At 42.9% G+C, this 25841-nt stretch overlaps 2 protein-coding genes across 7 annotated transcripts in view; one reads left to right on the top strand and one right to left on the bottom strand.

Annotated features, from left to right (window-relative positions):
- LOC114697940 (WD repeat containing planar cell polarity effector) overlaps positions 1-25841 on the top strand; it is a 302933-nt gene that overhangs the window by 14817 nt on the left and 262275 nt on the right. The gene's annotated exons all lie outside the window — the stretch shown is intronic.
- Positions 1228-4997, bottom strand: LOC114697939 (nck-associated protein 1-like). The gene has a single exon (XM_028876329.2). The coding sequence runs from the start codon at positions 4895-4897 to the stop codon at positions 1493-1495; it is 3405 nt and encodes a 1134-aa protein (XP_028732162.1). The 5' UTR covers positions 4898-4997; the 3' UTR covers positions 1228-1492.

The following is a 25841-nucleotide window of genomic DNA, read 5'->3' as shown; positions in this document are numbered from 1 at the left end:
GAGTTAATCTTGTATCCAGCCACTTCACTGCAAGGTTTTATCAGCTGTAGGTGGAATTTTTGGGGTCACATATATACTATCATATCATCTGCAAATGATGGTACTTTGACTTCTTCTTTTCTAAGTTTTTTCCTTTTGATCCCCTTCAGTTGTCTTATTCAGAAGATCTAGCTAGAACTTCAAGTACTATATTGAATAGATACAAAGAGAGTGTACAGCCTTGTCTTGTTCCTGAATTCCTTTGAGTTTCCCTCCATTTAATTTGATGTTGGCTATAGGCTTGCTGTAAATTACCTTTGTTATGTTTAGGTATGTCTCTTGTATCCCTAATCTCTCTAGGACTTTTATTCTTAGGGGTGTTTGATTTTTGTCAAAGGCCTTTTCTGCATCTAATGAGATGATCATGTTGTTTTTTTCTTTCAGTTTGTTTACATGGTAGATTATATTTACTGTGGGTTAGCTGGTGGGGGGTGCTGCTGGAGTTTGGGGCTGGGATATAGTGATGAGTGAGGAAAGGAGGTTGGGGGGATAGTCCCTGGGATCCACAGATGTGGGCCGAGGGAGGGGAGGCTGAAGCTGGTGTCTGTCGCAGTGCTAGGGATGGGACTGGAGGTATTGGTTCTGGTGGAACAGAGAGAGAGGAGAAGGTCTGTGGGCAGCCCACCTGCTTTTCTGGGAGGCCTCCTTTAATTTTTTTGTGGGGGAGGGGGTTTGAGATAGGGTTTCTTTGTGTAGCCCAGGCTGTCTTGGAACCAGCTCTGTAGAGCAGGTTGGCCTTGAACTCAGAGATCTGCCTGCTTCTGCCAACCAAGTGCTGGGATTAAAGGCTCCACTTCAGGCCTTTAATTTGGTTTTATATTTATATATATATTCAGATCATATATATTTGGCAGTAAGATTTACATAAGTGGTTTTGTGGTCTTATCGGGATTTTTAAAAATCAATTTGTCATCCTTTGTTATATTAATTTCAATTGGTTAAAGCATTGTTATCAAATTTCTTCCATATAAAATTGTATTTTTTCTCAATAAAATAAAGATATAATCAGTGGGAACATATTTCAAGGCTCATTAATGTCATATTTCTCACCAAATTTTACCTGTTCACTGATACAATACAAAATAAGTGTTTTAACACCCATTGATGATTTTGCCTCAGTCAGTTCTTACTGTAGGTATGAGGCAGTTTCCCGAGTTCATTTCTTTTTTTTTTTTTTTTTTTTTTTTTTTTTTTTTTATGGGTCACTGGCTTTTTTTATTGTTAAAAATTCGTACATGTGGTTCCACACCCTTGTCCATAAACTGTCTGTCATGGCCCCAGCCCATTCCACTTCTCCATGCTTCCTCAGTCCTAGACACTCTTCCATATCCCTGTCATCAGCTGTAGGGCCTGACCCTGTCTCTCCCTGGGTACCCTCCCACTCTTCTCCCCTCTTGAAGAAATGGCTACAGCTTTCACTGTGGTGTGGCTCTTGGCACTTCCAAAAGGCCCTTCAGTGGGTACTGGCTGGCAGACGGTTCAGGTAGAAGGCCCGAGAAACCTCCCGATAGGCATTGCGTAGCAGGACGTAAGGGAAACAGGACTCCAGCATGTCCAGGGTCAAGAAGGGTGACTCCTCCACCACCAATCGCATGAGCAGAGAAATGGATTCACGGTTTCTGGTTTTGAGCTTGTCAGTCTCCTGGCCCAGCTGCAAGAGGCTGACAGAAGCCACCACCAGAAACTCCTTGAGGTGGGTTTCAATGTTCTTGTTGTACAGAGTGAAGAGGGCAGCAGACACCTGTATGATGGCTTTGGTCAAACAGTGGATGTTGTTGTTGTAGCCATCCTTCTCAATGCTGTAGAAGGAAGAAGGGTCAGTGGCAAGGAGAGGGAGGGAAACAGCAAGAAAGATCAAAAGTAGGCATGCCACCTTGTACTCTTCTTCGGGAGATGAGTTGTCAGCTTTCAGATTGGCAATGGCAGCTACCAGGGCTGGATCAATGTCACAGCTCACCCCTGCAGCAGATGCCAGCTCAAAGATACTCAGGGTGACCTTGATGTCTGTATCTGGAGTGACAAGCTCCTTCAGGCACTCAATAGGGCCCATGAGAAAGGGGCAGTGGGAAGAAAAAACCTCCTGAAGTCCCTCTTGGGCCATGGCCCTAAAATTGAGAATCACCCCAATGATGGTCATTCGTTTCAGCACATTTTCAGCCCCCATCAGCTGGGGCAGCAGAGATGCCATTAAGTCTGGCTTGCTGAAGTTGGATCTGATCTGAACCAGTATATCCATGTTTTCCACCACCAGCTTCTTCAGCTCCACAATCTGAGAGGTTACATGCCACATTAGGTTTTCACTCAGGAACTTCATGCCATAAGGGCCAAGAATTTCAGCCAAGGCTCGCATCTCAGAGATGTCCGAGAACTCCTCAGCACTGAAGTTCTGCTCCCCATCTCGGGGAAGGCTGATGAAGGCCTGCATGGCTGGAGAGAGGACGATGACTCCACTGCTCGCCTGTCTGAGTAGGCTTTCTAGGTACCAGTTTGTGTAGAGAGTGGTGACAGTCTGCTCGCCACAGGAGTCCAATGGCTGTGTCTGCTGCAGGAGGGCACTGCGGACAACTCTGGAAGCATCTGCACCCAAGAACTGTGCCAATGACTGAATGAAACTGATGTATGCTTTGACTCCTGCCAACAGCTCAGAAGGCCTAAGGATTTCCTGCGTTGTGGCATTGTAGCCAGCCAAAGTCACGATGGCTCTGTTGAGCCTGGCCTCCAGGTGGCTGCTGAGATACTCAGATGGGAAGATGGTGTGTTCAAACACAGAGAAACTATACACATGATTCATTGCCAGTGCCAATTCGGTCAAGTTTAGATGTAGTTTGTCCATGTTAGTGACAAGGCTGCGGTTCTTCCGGTGACTCTCTGCTCCAGGCTTGTCCCTCTCAGGCTCTCCTTTCCTGGGAGCCTGCCTCTGCTTCATGGACTTCTTGTTCTTGGCTTTGCTGATGGTGGTGGCACAGTGCTTAGGTAGAAGCTGCTCGCTCAGGTTCCGCTGCTCAGCACAGATCTCCAACACGCAGTTGCTGGTCTGCTTGGCCAGCTCTTCCAGGAAGGACTTGCAGTAGTGAAGACCATGGTTCTTCAGGTGAATGTACTCCTCCGGGCACATTTCATGAGTGCAGTGGACAAAATGAGCACAAATCAGGGGGAATGCGATGGTGTATCGAAGCATGGAAGGTTCCTCCAGGGTCATGGCAAACATCTTCTCAAAGGTACGGAGATGAAAGCAGAAAATAGAAAGGTCAGAGGTTTCCACCAGCATTTGCTCTACTGAGTCCAGCATCTGGGAGTGAAAGATGATGAGGTTCATGACCTTGGCTAGGTCAGGGTTCTCATGTAGGTGCAAAGGTGCCTTCAACACACTGGTATATGCCTGTAGGCGGAACCAATCCAGCCTCAATCCAGAAAAGTCAAATTTCTCTTCATTATCAACTTGCTTGAGATTCAGAGAGGACAGGGTGCTAACAAACGAAGACATGATGACAGACTCCTCCTCTGGACACACAGATAGGTTCTGAATGATGTCACTGAGCACAAGGACATCAAACCTGGCCAGGTACTGAACATGGTACTGCTGAATCACTTGGATGTGTCGTCGAACCAGAGCCCTGATCTCCTCCAGCAGGAAGAGGAGCTCTGCAATGCTCGAGTCAGAATAGTCTTCAGGTGTCTTAGTCTTGGTAACATTTTCTGTATGACGAACCAGCCAAGTGACCTCATCACGAATGAAAGACAGGGCCATGAAAGCAAAAAGGGCCTTAGGACCCAGCAGGCCTGGTTCATCATTTAACACAGTCTCCAACTCCTTTACAGCTATCCGAAGAAACTGCCGACGCTGACAGTGAAACTGGCCACTGTTTGCAATGGCATGCTCCTTGCTCTCCTTGACGTCTGCCACTCGCTTACTGTACCCTTTCAAACTACTGAAGAGGTCCTCAGTGACCTTGTGCACTTGCAGCACATCCTCCCGGATGAGGGTGATGTACAGGGAGCCCTGCAGACACAGCTTCCACAGCTGTTGGCACTGGCTGTTGGAGTTGAGGCACCCATGACAAAGAAGAAACCCAATTATGATCCATCGCTCCATCACTTCCACAGACAGATACTCGCAGGCCATTGTGTCTGAATTGGCAGGGTTAATCATGGCTGGGGGGCTGCTGATGAGGCTTAGAAGCTGGGCACTGCGCCACTGCTCAGCACCCTGGTTCCTCCGAACAAAGAGGAAGTGCAGAGAGAGGAGGGCCCCACTCACAGCCTTTGTGTGAGGTCCAAATTCTTCAGTCAGCTTCTTCAGAGGATGGTCATACTCTAATACCATCTGGCCCAGGCGAGCAAAACTGGGGTCACTGTGCCCATGCAGCATCTCATGGGCACAGTTGTACATGCCAATGAGTATCCGGCGGTCCTCAATTCGTGACAAGAGTAAGATGACTGAGGTGTAAGTCACAATCAAGTCCAGGTAGCTCCGAGTGAAGTCAAAGTTGAGATTGATATCAAAATGGCACTGGCAGGCATCAATGGTGTTGAGAAGTTCGTATACATGATCCCGGAATTCCATGACGTCCACAAATGACTGGTAGTAGTTGGTGAGGAATCTAATTATCTCAGCTTTTTCACGATGTACTGGTCCTAAATGTTGCGTGCTATTTCGGACATCTATGTTGGGAAATTTCTTGTTGATGTACTTGAGACTTGATTCCATGGACTTTTCCAGTAAGAAAGGTGGCTTAGATTTTGGATCTGAACAGGTCTTCTTGATGTTGTACATGCGGATGAGAACCCCCTGGCCTCGGTCATTCAGGATGGTGAGTTTCTCTGCTAATTTATGTTGGTAGGCAGAGGTCAAAGACATGATGGCCACCGAGAAAGAGGATCATCCAGATAGCAAGACCCAATCGCCCCAAATAGTCTCAGCCTGGGTGGCAACACCCTCTATGTAGAAGCCTGGTTGGTGCACCGTGTTTCCCCCGAGTTCATTTCTTAGATAGCATTCCACTGTAAGTTTGCTTCCTCTTCTCACTGCCTGCCTGCCTGCCTGCCTGCCTGCCTCCCTCCCTCCCTCCCTCCTGTCATTCACTTCTTCCCTTGCTCTTTCACTTCCTTTTTGCATTTCTTTCATCTGTCTGTCTGTTTATCTAATCTTCACTATGTAATTCACAGGATCTAATGTTTCTTACTTAGTGAATTACATTAACAGATTAAGGATTTGTCTTTTTCTTTTTTCCGTGTGTGTGTGTGTGTGTGTGTGTGTGTGTGCGCGCGCGCGCGCGCACACACATGCTAGGACTTGAACCTAGGGCCTCATACAAGCTATGAAAGGGCTTACCACTGAGCTATATTCCTAGCATGCGTTTGTCTTTCTTTGAGTGAGAGTTCAATACTTTCTTTCTGATTTGGCATGAACGAAGCAGGAATGAGCTAATGAGAACAGTAGAAAGTGTTTTATTCCGCACTCTTGGGCTCTGGGGACAGAGTCCAGACGTGCTTTGCTGCGGGAAGCTGAGCTGCAGGTTCGAATGTAGAGAGAATGACACACCTCAGTCACTGCCAGGCCTCAGGTGAGCCGGGGAAGCCAAACTGCTGAAAGGGAAAGTTGGCAGTTGGGCGAGCCTCATGAAACAGAAGGGTAAACTGTTCTTGAATGTCGGAAATCAGCTGTGCGTCGGGGTTCCCCAGCTGAACTGCCTTAGACGTTCCCAGACCTTATTTTAGGATTCCATCCATACAGTAACTCAGCTTCTTGGAAAACTTTGCTCCTTTTCCTGGTCTTGCTATGTGGATATCAGCATTGCTGCTTAGGAAGGCCCAGTAAATCAGCACTGCTGACGTCTGAGCAGAGCTTCCCCTTCCTGATTTTTATACCAGTTGCCCGTTTTCAGCTTCTCAGATACGTGTGTAGGACACAAGTGGAGAGAATTACGATATTGAAAACACTATAGGGTTTGATGTCTTTTGACCTTAATCACATCACTTAGGAGGCTGAGGCAGGCAGGTCTCTCTCTGTTCAAGGCTAGCCAGGTCTACATAACAAGTTCTAGGCTGGCCAAGGCTGCATACAAACGAGCCTGTTTCCAAAAACAACAAAACAAAAAACCAAGCAAGCAAGAAGAAAACACAAAAACACATGTCATTCATTTTTGTGGACTGTCTTTTGGCTTTCCATGTAGTGGGATAGGTGGAGAGCAGTTTCTCCAAATGGCTATTATGGGTAGGGTTGGCGATATGTATGCATCTTGTTCCTTCTCTTACCGGAACCGTATCCTGGCAATATAGGGTGAATGGTTTCCTTCCTGGGTAGCTTTAGAAATTAATATTATGCTATTTATTTAACATTCGTTTAAATGATGATTATGCTGGGACAAGGATTTTCTGGAATTTAATACCTTATTCACTAAAATTATTGTGAAACCATGACTATTAGTTAAATCTGCTTTATTAATTTAGTCTGATTAAGAGGCGTAAGTATATTTTGGTATTTTCTTTTTATCTTTATGTTAGTACAGCATTATCATTTACTGTTTTTCTTAAGAGATATTAACTACTTGTATGGCGTTCTGTACAGACTGTATAGACTGTATAGACTGTAGACTATTTACAGTAACGTTTTTTAGAAGCCGTTGTCAGACTTCCCACAACATATAATTTGCTTTGGAAAATTTCCTGCTTTGGAGATCATTTGTTTGTGTTCTTACTATTTTAATATGAATGAAATATTAATAATGAATTGTTTAAAGTACAGTATTCCAGTTAATTCCATGTATAATTAAAAAATTTAAATACATTAACATTTCACAACATGGTCTGTGATTGGGATTAGGAGTGTTTGTGTTTGCTGTTCAAATATTCACTGTAATATTTGATATTTGGATAAAATTCTGTTTTCATATCAAATATATTTGTTCAAAATTTTAGAGGATATAGACTAGGGTCTCAGACATTTTTTATTTAACATAAAATTATTTGTTTTCAGTATTAAAAGTGAGGACAGTTGGGGAATCTTTGTGGTTATGTGACTGTTAGGTTTTCCACATTTGTCTCCTTTAATGATAAGTTACTTTCCCTGTCATACATAACACATCTCATCTCAGGTTGTACAGCGAAGGGGTGGAGGAGGAAGAGAGTGAGATGGGCTGTCCTGGCAGTTCCGCTGCTGTGAGAATAGGAAGCTCTCTGGTTTCCTCCAGCTCGTTAGCAGGTGAGCGGAGGGAGTGCTTTCACAGCTCACTCCCTTTATGTTGAAGCCCAGTACTTCCTATCCAGTCTGTGAGAGTGCTTTAGAGCGTGCCACCGGAGGGGCTGCTTCCCCGGGCCAGCTGTTCCCAGCAAGCCCAGGCCAGCCACACTGCTGGGAGGACGATGCACGCTCACTGACGTTAAAGCCACTGTCAGGCAAGATCACACTGGAGACATGAAGTCTGGGTTTTAGTGTCAGGAAATACCACTGTGGAAATTGCTCTCCAGGTAGGATTAAATATAAAAATTCTAAACACGCATCTGAAATGATTTAAGTTACCAAGATAACTACAGCTAATTGCCAGAGGATTTTCAAAAAGCATTTGCTTATCATTATTTGAAAATAAGAATGGTTAAAATGGTGGAACTAACTTTGGATACTGAAAGAATATGATCTTTTTTGGCTGTAAAATTTGATTTTATTATTATGAGTTGAATATGAGAAAGCTATTAACTTAATATACTTAATCTATGTATGATACTTAATATATGTATGATATGTGGTATAATAAAAATACATATTTTAAGTTTAGGGGTACACACATCCTAAAATTCTTAAAATCTCCAAATGATGCATCTTTTTGCCTACTAATGAGAATATGGGGTGGATCCTGGATAGAAGTATTGGTTTCCAGGTAAATCAACTTTCTTGAAAGTTAGACTTTCAGCCACATTTGCCCCTACTATAGTGAGGGAGAGGATCTAAAGGTTGAGTTGATTTCCCATAACCAGTGATACAATCGACCAGGTCTAAAACCCAAAAGGACACAAGAGAACTTTACATAGATGAATATGTGAAGGTTCCTGGAAAGTAGCTTATCCAGAGGGAGCATGGATGCTCTGCATCTCTGTCTACATGTCTTTGACTGTGCATCTTCCACTTGACTGTTCATCAGTGTCCTTTGTTAAATTCTTTGCAAGATAACTAAAAAGGAAAAAGGTATGGCAGCCTCACTTTTTAGCTGATTGGGCAGAGGTATAGGTAACTGATCCATGTCTCTAAAATAAAACCCGTCTTCTGTGGGTCTCACAGCCTCAAGAACATGCTAAAAGACTTAACCCTCTCTTCAAACAAGACAAAAGAGACATATTATTCTATTTATGACAGGGAGACATGGCCCAGGACTGCTTCCTATGGGACCACCACCCAGTCAAAGCTGAATTCTTAACTATGCTGCAGAAAAGACCTTGAGGATGGGTGGAGAGGAGCAAAGTTAGTCAAGCAGAGATAAGAACTAGTGTGTACTTTTTAAAGTGTGAAGTGGAGCGGGGGGAAGGAGGAGGAGAAAAGAGAAGATACAAGGCATGAGTGTAGCTTCTCCAGAGAGAGTTGTGTTAGGTATCTGTGTTAGTTTTTGTCAGCTTGAACAAGCTAGAGTCATTTGGGAACCAGGAGCCTCAATTGAGATTGGCCTGGCAAGTCTGTGCGGGCATTTTCTTGATTAATGATTGATGTGGGAGGGCCCAGCCCATTATGGGTGGTATTACCCCTGGCAGTTGGTCCTGATTGTATAAGAAAGCAGGCTGAGCAAGCTTGGAAGAAATCAATAAATCCCTTAAAGGAAGTCAAGAAAACCAAGAAAAAGCAATCAAACAGGTGAAGGAAACAATTGAAGACTTGAAAATTGAAATAGAGATAATAAAGAAAACACAAGCCGAGGGAATACTGGAATGGAAAGCCATGGGTAGCAAGCCAGTAAGGCTCACTTCTGCATCAGTTCCTGCCTCCAGGTTCCTTCCTTGAGTAGTTACTGCCTTGATTTCCCTCCAGGATGGATCTTAACTTATAAGCCAAATAAACCCTTTCCTCCCCAAGTTGCCTTTGAGCATGGTGTTTTATCACAGCATTAGAAACTCAAGCAGGACAGTATCTTTGCATTTGATACACTGTATGTTTCTGGGGCAGAAGTTATGGTGCTCAAAAGATGTAATTTATAACAAGGCTTAAGAACTAACTATTTAAAGAAAAATCCAAGTTCCAAAGTAGATGAATTTACTTATTTCTCTTAAAGAATTTCCTTTTATAAGTGAAATTAAAGTGGTTTTATGAAGTGAATTGTTTAGATTTAGGAATGAGAAAAGAGTGTCAATGTAGTTACACTTGAGGCTCCAAAGATTCTGGCCCTAAGTAAGCTGTTGATTGTTTTTAGTCCTTGTGGGCCTGAGATGCTCTGAGGAAGACAGGCTTCCTCTGGCGGCAGTTTAACTTGATCACTTTATTTTCCTTTCCTGCTCTCGGACTGGATACAATGAGACCAACTGGCTTATACTTCTGCTGTGGTGCCCCCTGCCCGTGATAGGTGGAACCCTAAACTATGAACCACCCTAAACTATGAACCACTCTAAACAACTATGAACCACACTAAACAACTATGAACCACACTAAACTGTGAACCACACTAAGCTATGAACCACATAAACTATGAACCACCCTAAACTGTGAACCACACTAAACTATGAACCACCCTAAACTGTGAACCACACTAAACTATGAACCACCCTAAACTGTGAACCACACTAAACTATGAACCACCCTAAACTGTGAACCACACTAAACTATGAACCACACTAAACTGTGAACCACACTAAACTATGAACCACCCTAAACTGTGAAACACCCTAAACTATGAACCACGCTAAACTATGAACCACACTAAGCTATGAACTACATAAACTATGAACCACACTAAGCTATGAACCACATAAACTATGAACCACACTAAGCTATGAACCACATAAACTATGAACCACACTAAGCTATGAACCACATAAACTATGAACCACACTAAGCTATGAACCACATAAACTATGAACCATACTAAGCTATGAACCACCTAAACTATGAACCACACTAAGCTATGAACCACACTAAACTATGAACCACACTAAACTGTGAACCACACTAAGCTATGAACCATATTAAGCTATGAACCATATAAACTATGAACCATACTAAGGTATGAGCCACACTAAACTATGAACCACACTAAGCTATGAACCACACTAAACTGTGAACCACACTAAACTGTTAACCACACTAAGCTATGAACCATACTAAGCTATGAACCATATAAACTATGAACCATACTAAGGTATGAGCCACACTAAGCTATTAACCACATAAACTATGAACCACATAAACTAGTTTCTTTGAGATGCTTGGTCAGCATCTGTCACACCAGCAAGAGGAATATGTGATGTTTATTTAGTCTTCTCCTCAACCTGTGCTTTAGCACATCTGTAAAACAGTTAGACAGCTGTAGCTATGTGAGTTTGTGAGTCTTCTATCCCACTGACTTAGATCTTTATTTTTGTTATTATGGCCCAGTAATATAATTTCGTGATACTTTCAGGATTGCTTTGAGTGGTTTTTTTTTTTTTTTTGACTTCATGTGGATTTTTGGAGAGATTTTCTTGTGTATGATAAATGTCTTTGGCATTTTTGATGGGAAGTGCATTGAATCTGAAGGTTGCTCTTGATAACATAGTCACTTTATAATATTAATTCTTTTGGTCCATGAGCATGGGGTGGGTTTTCCATATTCTTGTGTCTACTTATTATTTTCCTTAGGTGTTCTAAAAATTTAATTGTGCAAGTCAGTCTTTCACATCATTGGTTAGAATTATTCCCATTTTTTAAATCTATTGTGAGTGGGATTTTGTTTTTCCCTATGTCTCTCTTAGCAAGTTTGTTGAGACTTTTGTAGCCTGCTATTTTGTTGAAAATGTCAGATCTAAGGTTTCCTGGTAGAGTCTCTAGGGCTTTTCAAATAGAGGACCATCTTGTGCAAATAGGGACCGCTTGCTATTATTCTTCCTTTACTGTTTGTATCCCTTTATTTAATTCTTTTGGCTTAAGTAATGGTATGGCTAAAACTTCAAGCACTGTGTTGACTAAGAGTCTTTTTTCAGGTTTTAAAGAAAATGCTTTCAGACTTCCCCACTTAGCATGTTTGATAAAGGCTTATAGTATATAAACTTTGTTACGTTGAAGTATGTTCTTTCTACTCCTAGTTTCTTCAGAGCTTTTATTATGAAGGGATGTTTAACTTTGTCAAAGGCTTTAGCACATTTATTGAGATGATCATATGATTTATGTCTTTAAATCTTTTTTTTTTTTTTTTTTGGTTTTTTAAGACAGGGTTTCTCTGTGTAGCTTTGCGCCTTTCCTGGGACCCACTTGGTAGTCCAGACTGGCCTCGAACTCACAGAGATCCGCCTGTCTCTGCCTCCCGAGTGCTGGGATTAAAGGCGTGCGCCACCACCGCCCAGCTGAATCTTTATGTGCTTGCTATATTATACTTATTAATTTGCATATATTAAACCATGTTTCATTCCTAGAATGAAACTGACTTGGTCTTTGCATTAGTCAAGTTCTCTAGAGGAACAGAACTTATAGAATGTATATATGTGTCTATGTAAATAGACACATATAATGAATATATAAGAAAATGTATGGGGTTCATTAGAATGTATTAGAATGGCTTGCAGGCTGTGGTCCAGCTGGTCCAATAAGAGGTCCAAGAATCCAGTAGTTGTTCAGTCCATGAGGCTGGATGTCTCAGCTGGTCTTCAGCATATGCCAGAATCGTGAAGAAATGGATTGTAGTGCCAGTGAAGGAATGGACTTGCCAGCGAGGGTGAGGGCAAACAGGCAAAGAGCAAAAGTTTCCTCTTCCATGTACTTTATATAGGCTGCCAGCAGAAGGTGTGGACAGATTCGGGGTGGATCTTCCCACATCAAAAGATCTGCCTTAGAAGTGGATTTTCTCAAGCTGGGCGGTGGTGGTGGTGCACACCTTTAATCCCAGCACTGGGGAGGCAGAGGCAGGTGAATCTCTGAGTTCGAGGCCAGCCTGGGCTACAGAGTGAGTTCCAGGAAAGGCGCAAAGCTACACAGAGAAACCCTGTCTTGAAAAAACAAACAAACAAACAAAAAACCAAACCAAACCAAAAACAAAACAAAACAAAACAAAAAAGTGGTTCTTCTCATTTGAAATGATTTAATAAAAGCAAAAGTCCTTCACAGGTGTGCCCTGCCATTTTTGGCTTTTAGTTAATTCCAGATATAGTCAAGTTGACAACGAAGAGTAGTCGTCGCAGACATGATGGACGATGATTTCTGCATCTGTGTTCATCAGGAGAACTGGACACTAGTTTTGTTTTCCCTGTTGTTTTCTTACTTGTCAGTTAATTCTGGCCTCCCAGGAGGAGTTTGCAGCCATCCTTTCCTCTTTTGTATGGACTAGTTAGGGTTGCTGCTGTTGGTCTTCTTTAAGATAGGCAGGGTTCCCTTCTATTTCCCCAGTGACCTCCCCACTGAGGCATTTTACCTACACATGTTTCGTATGTTTATAAAAGGAATCCCACGACTTTCCCTCCTGTGTCTTCATCTTCCTTCTTCATGTTCATGATGCCGGATAAGTTGTCAATACTGTCTGACAGGATGGGGACAGAGTATTCTATTCTTTTACTAGGTCTTTGAGCAGCTCTTCAAGTCTGGGGCTGAGCCGTCGGCACTTGATTAACCTGCCTGGGAGGTTCAGGACAGTCCTTGCCAGCTTCCTTGTTCTCAGTGATTTCAGATTCACTAATGGGACCCTGTTTCTTTATCAGAGTTACAGACAATGACTTTGGGGCAGAGCATGATGCAACCTAGTATTTGCTTCTCTTTTCGCCATTGTTGATGCTCTTGAGAGAACCCCCCAGGACACTTACGCACACCATTATGGTGTCGTGGAAAGACAGCAAAGAGGCCCAGTGAGTCCCCTTCCCCCAGTCTCATTGATTTACATGTATTTTAGTTAAAAAATCCCTTTGATTTAATATTGGTAGCTTATATGGGTCTATAAATTTATCCATTTCTTTTAGATTTTTCCTACTTTTCAAAGCATTCTCTAATGGTCCTCGACACTTGGTTGGTTTCTGCTGTGATAACTCTTTTCTCTGCACTTTTATTAACTTGAATCTTCTCATTATCTCTCTGGTTATTTGGGCCAATGTTGTCAATATTGTTTATTTCTTTTTCTTTTCTTTTCTTTTCTTTTTTTTTTTTTTTTTTGAGACAGGGTTTCTCTGTGTAGCTTTGTGCCTTTCCTGGAACTCTCTTTGGAGACCAGGCTGGCCTCGAACTCACAGAGATCCGCTTGCCTCTGCCTCCTGAGTGCTGGGATTAAAGGTGTGTGCCACCACCACCCGGCAATATTGTTTATTTCTAAAACACCAACCTCTCATTTCTTTGATCTTTCTACTGTTCCTTCAGCCTCTGCTTCATTATTTTATGCCCTTCATTTCTTTCCATCTGTTAACTTTGTGTTTAATTCATTTCTTGTTTTTCTAAGACTTTGCAGCAGGTATTTAGGTTATTTATTTGAAGTCACTCAGATATTTAAATGTAAGCATTCATGCTTATAAATCTTTCAGAACTGCCAAAGATTCCTGAAGGTGTTTTCATTTTCACTTGATTCTAGGAATTTTTAAAATTCTTCCCTGAATTTCTCTAGTGATCCACTGGTTGTTCAAAAGTGTGTTGTGGGAGAGAAAAGCATGTATGAAAATATCCTGTGAAACCTATTATCATATTATAATGAAACAATTCATTTTTATTTTAATTCAAAAAATAATTGAGAGTATATTGTTAAATCTCTCTGTGTTTGTAGAGTTTCTCTTTCTATTGATTGCTAATTTAATTCCATCATTCCAATATGTTCTGATAAGGTCCAAGCACTTACTTAGATTCTCTCATACTTATTAAGACTCTTTATGGCCTAAAATGTGATCTACTTTGGAAAAAGTTTAAAAAAAAAAGAGTTTAAAAAAAAATATGTTCTAGCTGTTAAATAGACTCACATGTCTGTTAAGTCCATTTGATCTATGGTACAATTTAACTTGTTTCTTTTCCTAATTTGTTTTTGTCTGGGTGATTATCTGTCCAGCAGTCAATTATATACATCGGTAAGGCAGCTCTGTAGTTCAAGCAATCCATTGGCCACACTAATCCTTAAATGATGAGACTGTTTCTTGCCACAGAGGGCAGGGTCAAACACCAGAGCAGCTTTTACCGTGGGACCCTCCCACTGCTTAAACTCCATGGGTTTGTGCCCAGCACTGTCTTTCATAGTCGCCTTTTCTGGTCTTCTCCCATCCAGACACCAACTCCTCCGGCTCCCTGAATTGTGAATGTTCCTTGCTTCCCAGTCCCTAGAGGTCTCCAACAATGGCCCACATTCAAGACAGTGCTTGACTGCCATTCTGAGATGCAGGGAATGATAAATGGATTTCTTCTCCAATGCTGACCTGCCATGCAAGAGTCATTGTCTTAAGTTGTGGCAAGTTGACTTTTAAACCTAACAGTCACAGTCCTCCTTTACTATATCAAACTGGAAAACAAGACACTGCATTCTAGTCTAGGGTAGCTCAGGGATGAGTTGATGAGTAGAAGCATAGCAGAAGAAAGAAAAAGTAGGCTGCTGTTTTGTAGAAAACATTAACCTTTAGTGCTATGAGGGTTTTGGGGGCCAGAGCCTGGCCCCTGGCAGACCTGACATGGTTGGCTAGGCAACCTGCCCTCAACAAGCTAGTGAAAGACACAAACAATGAAAGACAAGAGAAGAGGACTTCTTTAATTGTGGCTGCCTCAAGAGGAGGAACACAAGGGTCTAGTGGAGTCCATTTATCCCAGTCTGCCTTCAGAGTCCTGACCGAAGGTTTAGGTTTAAATATGCAAGAGGTATGCATAACTAAGTAGCTCTGGTCAAGGTGTGGTCCCCACATCGTTAACCCAACATTGTCTCTGACTCTAGTCTTTCCTGCAGGGTATTCTGACAAAGTGTCCAAACAGTGTGAGCTCACTGGAGACAAGCGCCCCTTTGGCTGCCCTGGTTTTCTGTGTTTCCTTTCTGTCAGCATGAGATTCCTGGGGAAATTACAGGTTGAGGGTCTATTGTCTCAATAGTCTCATAGCCCAGAGGAAGCACAGAAATGTCTCTTTAGCATATCTTTATTCCTGACAGACTGGTTGCGTTCTCAGGCTTATGAAATAATCCCCACAGCCTCCTGCAAGTGGTGTGAAGACACATGACATTGTTATGCTTTCAGACTTTTTTTTCTCTTAAATAGCAGAGAACCTTTTTTCCCCAAGTCAAGAATTTCATTTTATTGCAATGTATAAAACAGATAAAAGTAGCATTTATTTTGTTTGTTTATAGAAGAGAAAGGGAATTTATTTTGACTTACGGTTCTGGAGTAATAGAATCTATCACAGCGAGTAAGGCATGACAACAAGCAGGAGGATGGAGCACACAAGAAGGTGAGAGAGAGAGGGAGAGCCAGTGAGCGAGCAGGAAGTAGGGCAAGGCTATAAACCCTCAAAGCCCTACTCCACCAACCTACCCCCAGGCGACATACTTCCTCTAGCAAGACTTTACCTCCTAAAGGTTCTGTAACCTACACAAACTACTTAATTCACCAGCTGGGTCCTAAGTGTTTGAATACATGAGCTAATTGAGGACATTTCTTTCTTTCCTCCCCTTTTATTAAACAGGTTTCCCCCCCATAACAATGTAATCTGAATACAGGTTCCCCTCCCTCCACTCCTTCCATTTCTTCCTTATCTCCTGTCCCATCCAGATCCCTTTCTATCTCTCATTAGAAAAGAATAGGCTTCTAAGAGAAAACAGCAAAACATAACAAAATAAAATAAAATTAGACAAAACAAAAACCATCACATCAAAATTGGACAAGCCAAACCAACAGACAAATAAAAGAGCCCCATGCTGGCCCTGTGATTGCTGCTGCTTTGTGATTGTGAGTCTCTGTAAGTGCATATGAACTTCACTCAGTTGCTTTAGAGGGTCTTTTTTTCCTGGTGTCCTCCATCCTCTCTCCCTCACTCTTTTTACCTACTCTTCCATGGGGTTCCCTGAGCTCTGAGGGGAGGGATTTGATGGAGCTATCACATTTAGAGCTGAGTGTTCAAAGCGCTCTCTCTCTCTCTCTCTCTCTCTCTCTCTCTCTCTCTCTCTCTCTCTCTCTCTCTCTCTCTCTCCATAATGTCTGGCTGCGAGTCTCTGTATTTGTTCCCATCTGCTGCAGGAGGAAGCCTCTCTGATGATGACTGAATAAGATACCGATCGATCTGTGAGTATAGCAGAACATCTTTAGGAGTCATTTTATTGTTACTTTTTTTTTTTTTTTAAGGTGAGTAGTATTTGCTTTTGCCCTAGGTCTCTGGGCTATCTAGTCTCTGGGTCTTGGTCACCAGTGTCGGCTATGGGCTCCCTCTCATGGAGCGGGCCTTAAATCTAAGCAGGCATCGCTTGGTTACTCCCACAAGGTTTGTGCCACCATTGCCCTAGCATATTTTTCAGGCTGGACAGATTGTAGATCAAAGGTTTCGTGTTTGGGTTGGTGTTTATGTTTCTCTTTTGGTAGCCTTCAGAGCATCTTTCCATGTCAAAGACTCTAGAACATGGGGGTGAAGGTTTTATGTAGGCACCAGCTTGATCTGTCTGTGTTCCATGAGTTGTTTGGGTGTGGGCGTTGTCTTCAGCACTGGGGTTTTACTGTCAGTTCGTGTAGAACAACCTGTTGCCTTGGCAGCAACCTGAGTTGTTCGGGGGTTTCCATGGGACCCTTTTGGCCCACAACTCAATTGGATGAAACCCAGTCTCAGTACTGGAAGCTTCATTTGGTGACAAGAGATGGTCAGTGGGAGTTTCCATCTCGCCTGTTATTTGGAGACTTCATTAGGGTCACCTGCATATATTATAGGAAGTTTCCACTGCATTGGGTTTCTAAACTACCCCTCAGATGCCCTTCAATTCTAGCTGTCTCCCCCTCATTCCCACCTCCCCTCCCCCTTCCCACTTGATTCTCTCATTCTTGTCTGTCACCCCTACCCGTTTACCTATAGAATCTATTCTATCTCCCTCTCCCAGGGAGATACAGGTGTCACCCCAGTCCCTTTCTCTATGCCCAACCTCTCTGGGTATCATAGTGCTTTTATTGCTGTGAAGAAACACCATGGCCATGGCCAATCCTATAAAGGAAAACATTTAATTGAGGTATGCTTACAGTTTAGAGATTTAGTCCGGTATCAACATGGTGGGAAGCAGGGCAGCATGCAGGCAGACATGGTACTAGAGAGGTAGCTGAGAGTTCTACAGCTGGATCTGCAGGAAGAGAGAGACACTGAGCCTGGCTTGAGCATTTGAAACCCCAAAGCCTACCTCCAGTGACACACTTCCTCCAACAAGGTCACACCTCCTAGTGTTACCCCCCTAATGACCAAGCATTCAAATATATGAGCCTGGGGGGCCATTCTTATCAAACAGCTATACTGGGTCTACAGATCGTAGCTTGATTATGCACAGCTAATATTCAGATACAAGTGCATACACACCATTTTTGTCTTTCTGGGTTTAGGTTACCTCATTCAAGATGATTTTTTTCTAGTTCCTTCCATTTGCCTGCAAATTTCATTATGCCATTTTTTTTTACAAGCTGAGTAATACTCCAGTGTGTAATTGTACAATATTTTATTTATCTCTGTTGAGGGATATCTAGGTCATTTCTAATTTCTGACTTTTATGAATAAAGCAGCAATGAACATGGTTGACAAGCGTTTCTATGGTAGTATGAAGCATCCTTTGGGTATATGCCCAAAAGTGTGATAGCTGAATCTTAAGGTAGATCAAGTCCCATCTTTCTGAGGAACCCACCATACTGATTTCCACAGTGACTGTGTAAGTTTGCACTCCCATCAGCAATGGAGGAGTGTTACCTTTGCTCCACATCTTTGCCAGAATGAGCTGACTTTGTATTATTGATTTTAGTCATTCTGACAGGTGTAAGATGGAATCTCAAAGTAGTTTTGATTTGCATTTCTCTGATGGCTAAGGATGTTGAATATTTCCAGTGTTTCTCAGCCATTTGAATTTCCTCTATTGAGAGAATTCTATTTAAATCTGTACCCCATTTTTAATTGGGCTATTTGGCTTTGTAGGGGTTAGATTTCATATTGAAGGTACAACATTCTATCCCTGGTTCCCCTAGGCTCATGGCCATGTCATGATGCAAAATGCATTTAGTCTTCAAAAGTGCCTACTCTTTAACAGTCTTGACACTGTTCAAAAGTCCAAAGTCTCTTTGAGACTCAAGGCAATCTGTTAACTGGAATGCTCTGTAAAAGTTTTAAAAGAATTTACATTCTTCCAGCATGTAAGGGCACAGAATGTACATTTCCCATTCCAGAAGGGAAGAATGGAGACATAAGGAGGGAAGTTTTGACCAAAATGAGACCGAAATGGAGTCAGGCAATCAGCAAATCTTGTAGGCCTGTGTCCAGTAGCTGGACTTTTGGATCCAGTGGGCACAGACTGTTCTGCCCTCCAGCCTTGCTGTCTGCAGCACACATCTCTCTTTCGGCTGGTTCTGCTCCCTGTATGTGGCTCTCCGTGGAGGAGAGGAAAAGGGGAAGGCAAGGCAACAGACAAGGAAGGTATATGAATGCAGCAAGAAGCTGGCTGATTAAATTTTGATCCACACACAGGAAGCAGAGGAAAAAAGCAACATTTTATATGTGTACGTGTTTTTGTAATTTCACATATAGAATATTGCTTTGATTAAAGCAATGTTTGAAAATGAATGTTGTAGATGATAGTTGTGATCTTGTCTCAGCATCCAGTTATTTCTTGTTTTGTTTTACTCACTCAGCATTGAGAAGTGTTGAAAATTGCCTCAGTCTCTGAGGGCGAGGGAGTCACTCATTCCATTCCTGGTCCAGTCCCTTTCCTGGTAAATTTCTCAGGGTTGGAACACTTAGGGCTTACGGGAGGAAGTCTGAGAAGACTCGTTTCTTAATTCGTTTATTTCTCTCTGGTGTTGGGTGGGGAAGCCAGGGCCTACTGAGTTCTAAGCAGGCACCGATTGGGTAAGGCTTGCCCTTCACTTTGCCCTGAAATGTCATTAGAGGTACCTATTAGAAGTGTTTCTGTTGTTATAGTGATAATCGTCTTTGAAGAACTTCTAAGTAAATTGAGAATATGTTTGTTAGTCCAATCTACCAGGATATAGTCGAGGACATGAAGGCAGGGAGTTTGGGGGACAACAGTCACATGTATGCTGTCAGTTTTTTAAAACAATTAGCATTCTGTTTATTCTGCTCTGACCCACTTATTCTTTGTCCATGTAAGTTAAATGTCTGTAGTCAGGTAGCTGGGTCCAATCCCGCAGAGTAGTGGGAAGTTAAATTTCAGGATCAGTTAGAGCGGCACTTACAGTGTTTGGACCCCCATCTATTCTGGCTTATGATATTATTCCCAGGCATTCTGTGTCCTGTCAGCACATCCTTTTCGTGCTGTTGACATAGTATAGCTCTAGGTAGATATACACAGAAGAATATATGACGTTGGAAGTTGAATCTGAGTTTCAGAGCACTTACCCACGTTTTTAAGGCTCTTGTGACCCAGGACAAAAAAAAAATGGACTAGAGACTCATGTTTAGAAATAGAAATCCAACTTCCTAAGAAAGAGAAGCACTTCCAAGAATGAGAGTAGACAGCGAGCTGAGGGGAAAACACGAACTCAGAAGTGCTAAGCACATGACTTAGCATTGAGGCCCATGACTCTTGGTAGGTCATTCATGTAGCACCTGCCTCTCCGTGTCTGTCTGTTGCAGGCTCTTCTTGAACATGTGCTGCCTGTTGTATGTAGCCTAGGTGGGGAGGGTTTCTAGTCCCTTTCTGCAACTGGCTTTTTCATATATTAATTTTGATCAATAGATGTCTCTCTGCCTGCCTGTCTCTCCCCAGACCCTTTTCTGAGAGATGTGGTTCTAAATATTTTTGAGGAACAGAGTCTATTTTCTGTAACTACTCCCATGCTGATCAGAGGCATAGTCACTAAGAGGAACCATAAGACAGGCAAACTGATAATTCTATAAGATGTGGCAAGACACAAAACAAAGTTTTAAGGAGGAATCATATGATAAAATAGATTGAAAGGGGAGATGGTGTGACATTGTAGTCATTGAGTAAGTATTAACAGTGACAAAATAAAATTATGTAGCAAACTAGAGCATAAAGTAAAGTTATGATGAACAGGAAATAGCAACTGGACAGGCAGCTTAGGTCCTGGATCCTGAAGGCAGCAGTTCCAGGAATGTCCTTTGTTCTCTGGCCAGCAAAGCCAGAGGGAGTTCTGGTTTGTTTGTTGGTTTGTTTTTGTTCTTCTCATATAATACATCCCAACCAAAGCCTCCCTTCCCTCCACTCTTCCCAGTTCCCCTGCATATATCTCCCTTCTCCCCCAGATCTATTCCTCCTTTGTTTCCCTTCAGAAAAGAGGCTTCCCAGTGATATCAACCAAACAATGAGACTAGATACAAACCCTTGTATCAAGGCTGGACAGGGCAACCCAGTAGGAGGAAAAGGGTCCCAAGAGCAGGCAAAAGAGTCAGAGACACTCCACTCCCACTGTTAGGAGTCCCACAAACACCCCAAGCTAAACAATGATAGCATGTTTGCAGAAGACCTAGTGCGGACCCAGGCAGGCCCTGTGATTGCTGCTTCAGTCTCTGTGAGCCCCTATGAACCCTGCTTAGTTGATTCTGTAGGTTATATTCTCCTGGTGTCCTTGACCCTTCTGGCTCCTATAATCATCATTTCCACCCCCACCCCCTGCTTCGTGGGGTTCCCCGAGCTATACCTAATGTTTGGATGTGGGTCTCTGCATCTGCTCCCATCAGCTGCTGGAGGAAGCCTCTCTGATGGCAATTTGGCTAGGTACCCATCTATGAGTATAGCAGAATATTGTTAGAAATCATTTCATTGGCTTTTAAAATTTATTTATTTTTTTTATGTTTTTTAACTTTTTATTGATTCTTTGTGGATTTCACATCATGCATCTTGATCCCACTCATCTCCCTGTCCCTTTGCATCTGCCCTCTGCCCTTGCAACCTTTCCCACCCCCAAGATAAAAAAAAAATTTAAAAGAAAAGAAGAATAGAAGCTGTGGTGTGACACAGTGAGTCACACAGTGTACCCTTTCGTCCATACATCTTTACTTGCAGCTCTTCATTGCAATGAGTCATGGTCTGGTTCGAGGCCTCTGACTTCTGCTGCACTGTTGACACTAGCCCTCACTGGGACGCCTCTTGGGTGCCTTGTTGTTGTCCTGCAGCTTTGAGTCTGCAGGGCCAGCCCCTTCATGTGCTCTAGCAGATCATAGATGGGGTGGATTTTATAGCCCTGGTTCTGGGTCTGGGTGGTTGCTGGGTCAGTCAGCCCACCAGCTCTTCCTCATCCTCAAAACCAGGGTGAGCTCTCCAGCACCAGCCGGATTAGCTCAGCCTGTGCAGCAAGCAGTGAGGGGCAGGGCCACTTCTGCTTTCACTAGCACCCACATAACCAGGGCCAGCTCTACAGTGTTGCCCAGGTGAGGCACAGGGGCCACTTTCCTGAGTGCTGTAGCTGGTGAGGGGTATGGCCAGTTCTCTTGCTCTTCTGACCTCAGCGACATCTCTCCCACCTGCCTCAGGCAGCCGGGGTGGGGTGGAGATGGGGATGGGGGTGGGGGTAGAAGAATGGGGGCAGGGGTATGGGGGGAGCCCTTCTCCCTCACCCCACACCACCTTATGGCAGATGAGGGGTGGGGCCCGATTTCTCATGTTTATGTTCTTGGGCAGGCTCACCCATACTCCCTCCCTAACAGTGCTACCCAGGCAAGGTGCAGGGCTCGATTTCCCTAGTGGTGCAGCTGGTAGGGGCAGGATCAGCTGCTCTCTTGCCTCCTGCATGTGGCTTTTTCTTAGTCATTCATGTTTGGTTCTACCCTAGGTCTTTGAGCCATATAGCTTCCAGTTCCTGGGCACCCAGTCATTGGTTGGCCGATTTCACAAGCTCTGAGCCACCATTGCCCCAGCACACCTTTCAGGCAAGACAGGGGTGGGTTGAAGGTTTTGAGACTGGATTGGTGTCTCACCACTGGGAGCCTTGCCAGGTTATTGAAGATGGCTGATTCAGGCTCATATCCTCTATTACTAGGAGTCCTCACTCGGGTCACCCTCATAGTTCCAGGAAGTTTCTACTGCATTAGGTTTCGCCCCTAAATGCCTCCCTATTCAATTGTCTCTCCCTGTATTCTCTCTCTCTTCCCTCCCTCTTTAACCTGATCCCTCCTGTTCCCATCGCCACCCACCCTCAGTCCACCTGCAAAACTGTTCTCTTTCCCCTTGCAGGGGAAAGCCACTGTCCTCTAGAGCCTTCCTTGTTACTCGGCCTCTCTGGGTCTGTGGATCATAGTGTGATTATCCTTTCCTTAACAGTTAATATCCACTTAGAAGTGAGTACATATCCTGCTTGTCTTTCTAGGTCTGGGTTACCTTGCTTGGGATGATTTTTTCTAGTTCCATCCATTTGCCTGCAAGTTTCATGATGTCATTTTTTCTAACAGTTACCTAGGGAGTTTTGTTTTTGTTTTTAATTTATTATTATTATTATTATTATTATTATTATTATTATTATTATTATCTCCTCCTAAAAAGGCACCCTTGCTTAGAGGCGTATGGGAGGGTGTGACTGAAGCTCCAGTCCAGATACTCCACCCGGCTTGTGATCCACTTTAGAACTGGATCTCTAGATTTTGATGGCATCTGCTCCCCTGAAGTATTTCAGCCCAGCTCCCAAATGATGTGAGAGGGAGATGTCACAGTCATTTTGTTGAGGCCCATTAAGGCAATGCTACTTCCTCCTGGCCAATAAAGTGGAATATAAGTTCTGTCTCTGGCTCTGCGTGGAGACCAAGAGACACGAACAATTTCAAGATTCCAAGCTACACAGAAAAGTAGGAGTTCATCCAGCTAGTGCTAGCAAGGTGAGCAAGAGGCCTGTCTCAGAAAGGCTAATTCCTGCTAAGCTGTGCTAAAGAGACGGGAGGAGTAATGCATCTCTAATGAGATGATGATGCACCTGCCCTTTCTAGAAACTCTGCTCCTGGTGCAGTCACTTATGGAGCCCTGGCCACGTGACTGTGCTAAGGACTGTCCACTTACATACTTTGAAAGAGGTGCCACTGGTGGAGCTTCCTGTCAGCTCTAGAAGACACACTTGTTCCTCTGGCTCTTTTGCTCTGCCCCTTCTGTGATGCTCCTGAGCTGTAGATGCAGGAGTGGTAGATGGATCAGTTGTTGCTGGGCACCGCACAATCGATCACTTTTCCTCCACGCCTTTTTTTTTTTTTTTTTTTTTTGAGACAGGGTTTCTCTGTGTAGTTTTGGTGCCTGTCCTGGGTCTCACTCTGTAGACCAGGCTGGCCTCGAACTCACAGAGATCCGCCTGGCTCTACCTCCTGAGTGCTGGGATTAAAGGCGTGCGCCACCACCGCCCAGCTCCTCCATGCTCTGATAGGCTGTGGTTTTCTGCAAAGGTCTCTATCTGCTGCAGAGAGGCAGCTCCTTGATGAGAGAAGTTACACTTAGCTGTGAGCAGAAGGATAAATATGATATGTTGTTTTCCCCTTCCTTTCTTTCCTCCTTCCAGTTAAAGCCCCTCCTCCACTTTCCCACTTCTCACTTCCAATCACTTGTACCCCACTATTTCTCTCTCTGTTGCCCACCCCCTTATTTCCTGGTTTATGGTTATTCCAGTTTATATACTCACACCTAAATATTTGGAACTGGGAGCCTCAGATTAGAGAGAACATGCAGTGTCTGTCCTCTGGGTCAGAGTTACCTCACTCAATCTAATACCAAACTCAGGGTTTCTCACTTGCACAGCATGCACTTTACTAACTGAACTACCTCCCCAGCCCCTTCATTCTGTTCCTTTATTATCCCAGGATCTAAAGATGGTCAATGAAGTCATCCTTAATGAGTCCTCGAATTTGTACTTGATTTGTTCTATTGAACAATAATTATATTCCCTGTTTTCTTGGCGAAATGTCTATCATTAGGGGTTAGAATTGTTATGTTCTATTTCTTTTTTTTTAAAACGCTATTTCTTTTTAAATAACCGAATAAGTCTGAGATTGTATATAAGAGTAGAGAATATAAGCCAGGCTTGTGGTGCACACCTTTAATCCCAGAACTTGGGAGCAGGGGCTTGTGGATCTCTTTGAGTTTGAGTCTAGCCTGGTCTACAGAGTGAGTTACCAGACAGCCAAGGCTACACAGAGAAAACCTGTCTCGAAAAACCAAAAACCAGAGAGAGAGAGAGAGAGAGAGAGAGAGAGAGAGAGAGAGAGAGAGAGAGAAGAGAATATACAAAAAGTCTGACAGTAGTTTTAAACTTCAACAATATCAAATGCCACAGAGTTACAAATTTTTTTTTTTGAAAATTTACTTTCAAAATTTATACTCATTTTTATGACTTCTGGATAACATAATTTTAATCTTTTCATTTCATCCCCTTTGTTTGAAGAAAAGCTCATTATACATGATTCAGTTGATGATAATAATAAAACTAACTTTTTATTATAAAAATGTTTCAAACATTTAACAAATGTACAAAAAATACAAGGACACTTGGCTTCACCAGTGTACATATGGGAGATGGCAGGAAGTTTACAAACTGTAGATGAACATACACTTTGCATTTGCTAAATCAAATATTCCAAAGTCACAAGTTACAGAATTCGAACAGTGAAGTCCCCATGTACACCTATGTTTTAAACTTTTCTAAGGGACTACCTTTCTACCTTCAAGGCAGTGTGTTGTCTACTGAAATTGCTGTATTTGGCATACAGAAAAGCCAGAGGCATTTTTCACCATAAGAAGCCCCAATAGTTAATGTTTGATGCACCATCAGGGAATTTTGCATTTAACCTTTCTCTCCCCCCCTTTTTTTTGTGAGGGTGGTTTGGAAGTCAGTATGTAGCCCAACCTGGCTGAAGAGTTTTTTCTTTTATTTTATAATTAATTTAATTTTACATATCAGCCATAGATTCCCTTGTTCTCCCCCCTCCCCGCACCCCTTCCCACCTTTCCCCCTTTTTTTGAGATATAATTCATATACTGTAAAATGTATCCTTTTAAAAGTATACTGTTGAGTGGTTTTAGTATATTTAAGTTTGGCTGAGCATGGTGCCCCATACCTGTAATCCCAGCACTCGAGAGGCAAGGAAGGAAGGTTGCTATAAGGTCGAGGCCACTTTGTTGTCATAGGGAGTTTCAAGTCCTCCTCCCCACTATTTGCACAAAACAACAATCAAAATAACCTTAAAATAACAACAAAACAAACAAGATCATATGCATACCTAAGAATGTTTGAAAATAAAGATGATTTATAAATCAGTAAATATTTGCTTTATATACCAGTATACCTAGGGTCATATAAAAACTTCTCAGGCAAAATAAGGTCGCAGGTGGAAAAAGTTTCAAGAAGTCCTTGGCTGGAGGCTGGAAGTGCGGGTCTTTTTGCTCGCCCTTCTCTGCACTGTTCAGCTTCCATTAGTTTATTATGAAGTTATGTTGGAGTGATTGCATGTTCATTTTAAGACCTTGTTCTTTGGAGATCTTAAGACCAGAATTAGTGCCACCCTTTGAGTCACTGAAGCTGCAATGGGC

The sequence above is a fragment of the Peromyscus leucopus genome, chromosome 10, assembly GCF_004664715.2.
Source record: "Peromyscus leucopus breed LL Stock chromosome 10, UCI_PerLeu_2.1, whole genome shotgun sequence".
Classification (NCBI taxonomy): domain Eukaryota; kingdom Metazoa; phylum Chordata; class Mammalia; order Rodentia; family Cricetidae; genus Peromyscus; species Peromyscus leucopus.
Note: the sequence above shows the minus strand (reverse complement) of the source record. Positions and strands in the feature narration are given on the sequence as shown.

Coding starts and splice junctions, on each gene's coding strand:
- LOC114697939 (XM_028876329.2), bottom strand. CDS start 4,897: ATGTCTTTGACCTCTGCCTACCAACATAAATTAGCAGAGAAACTCACC.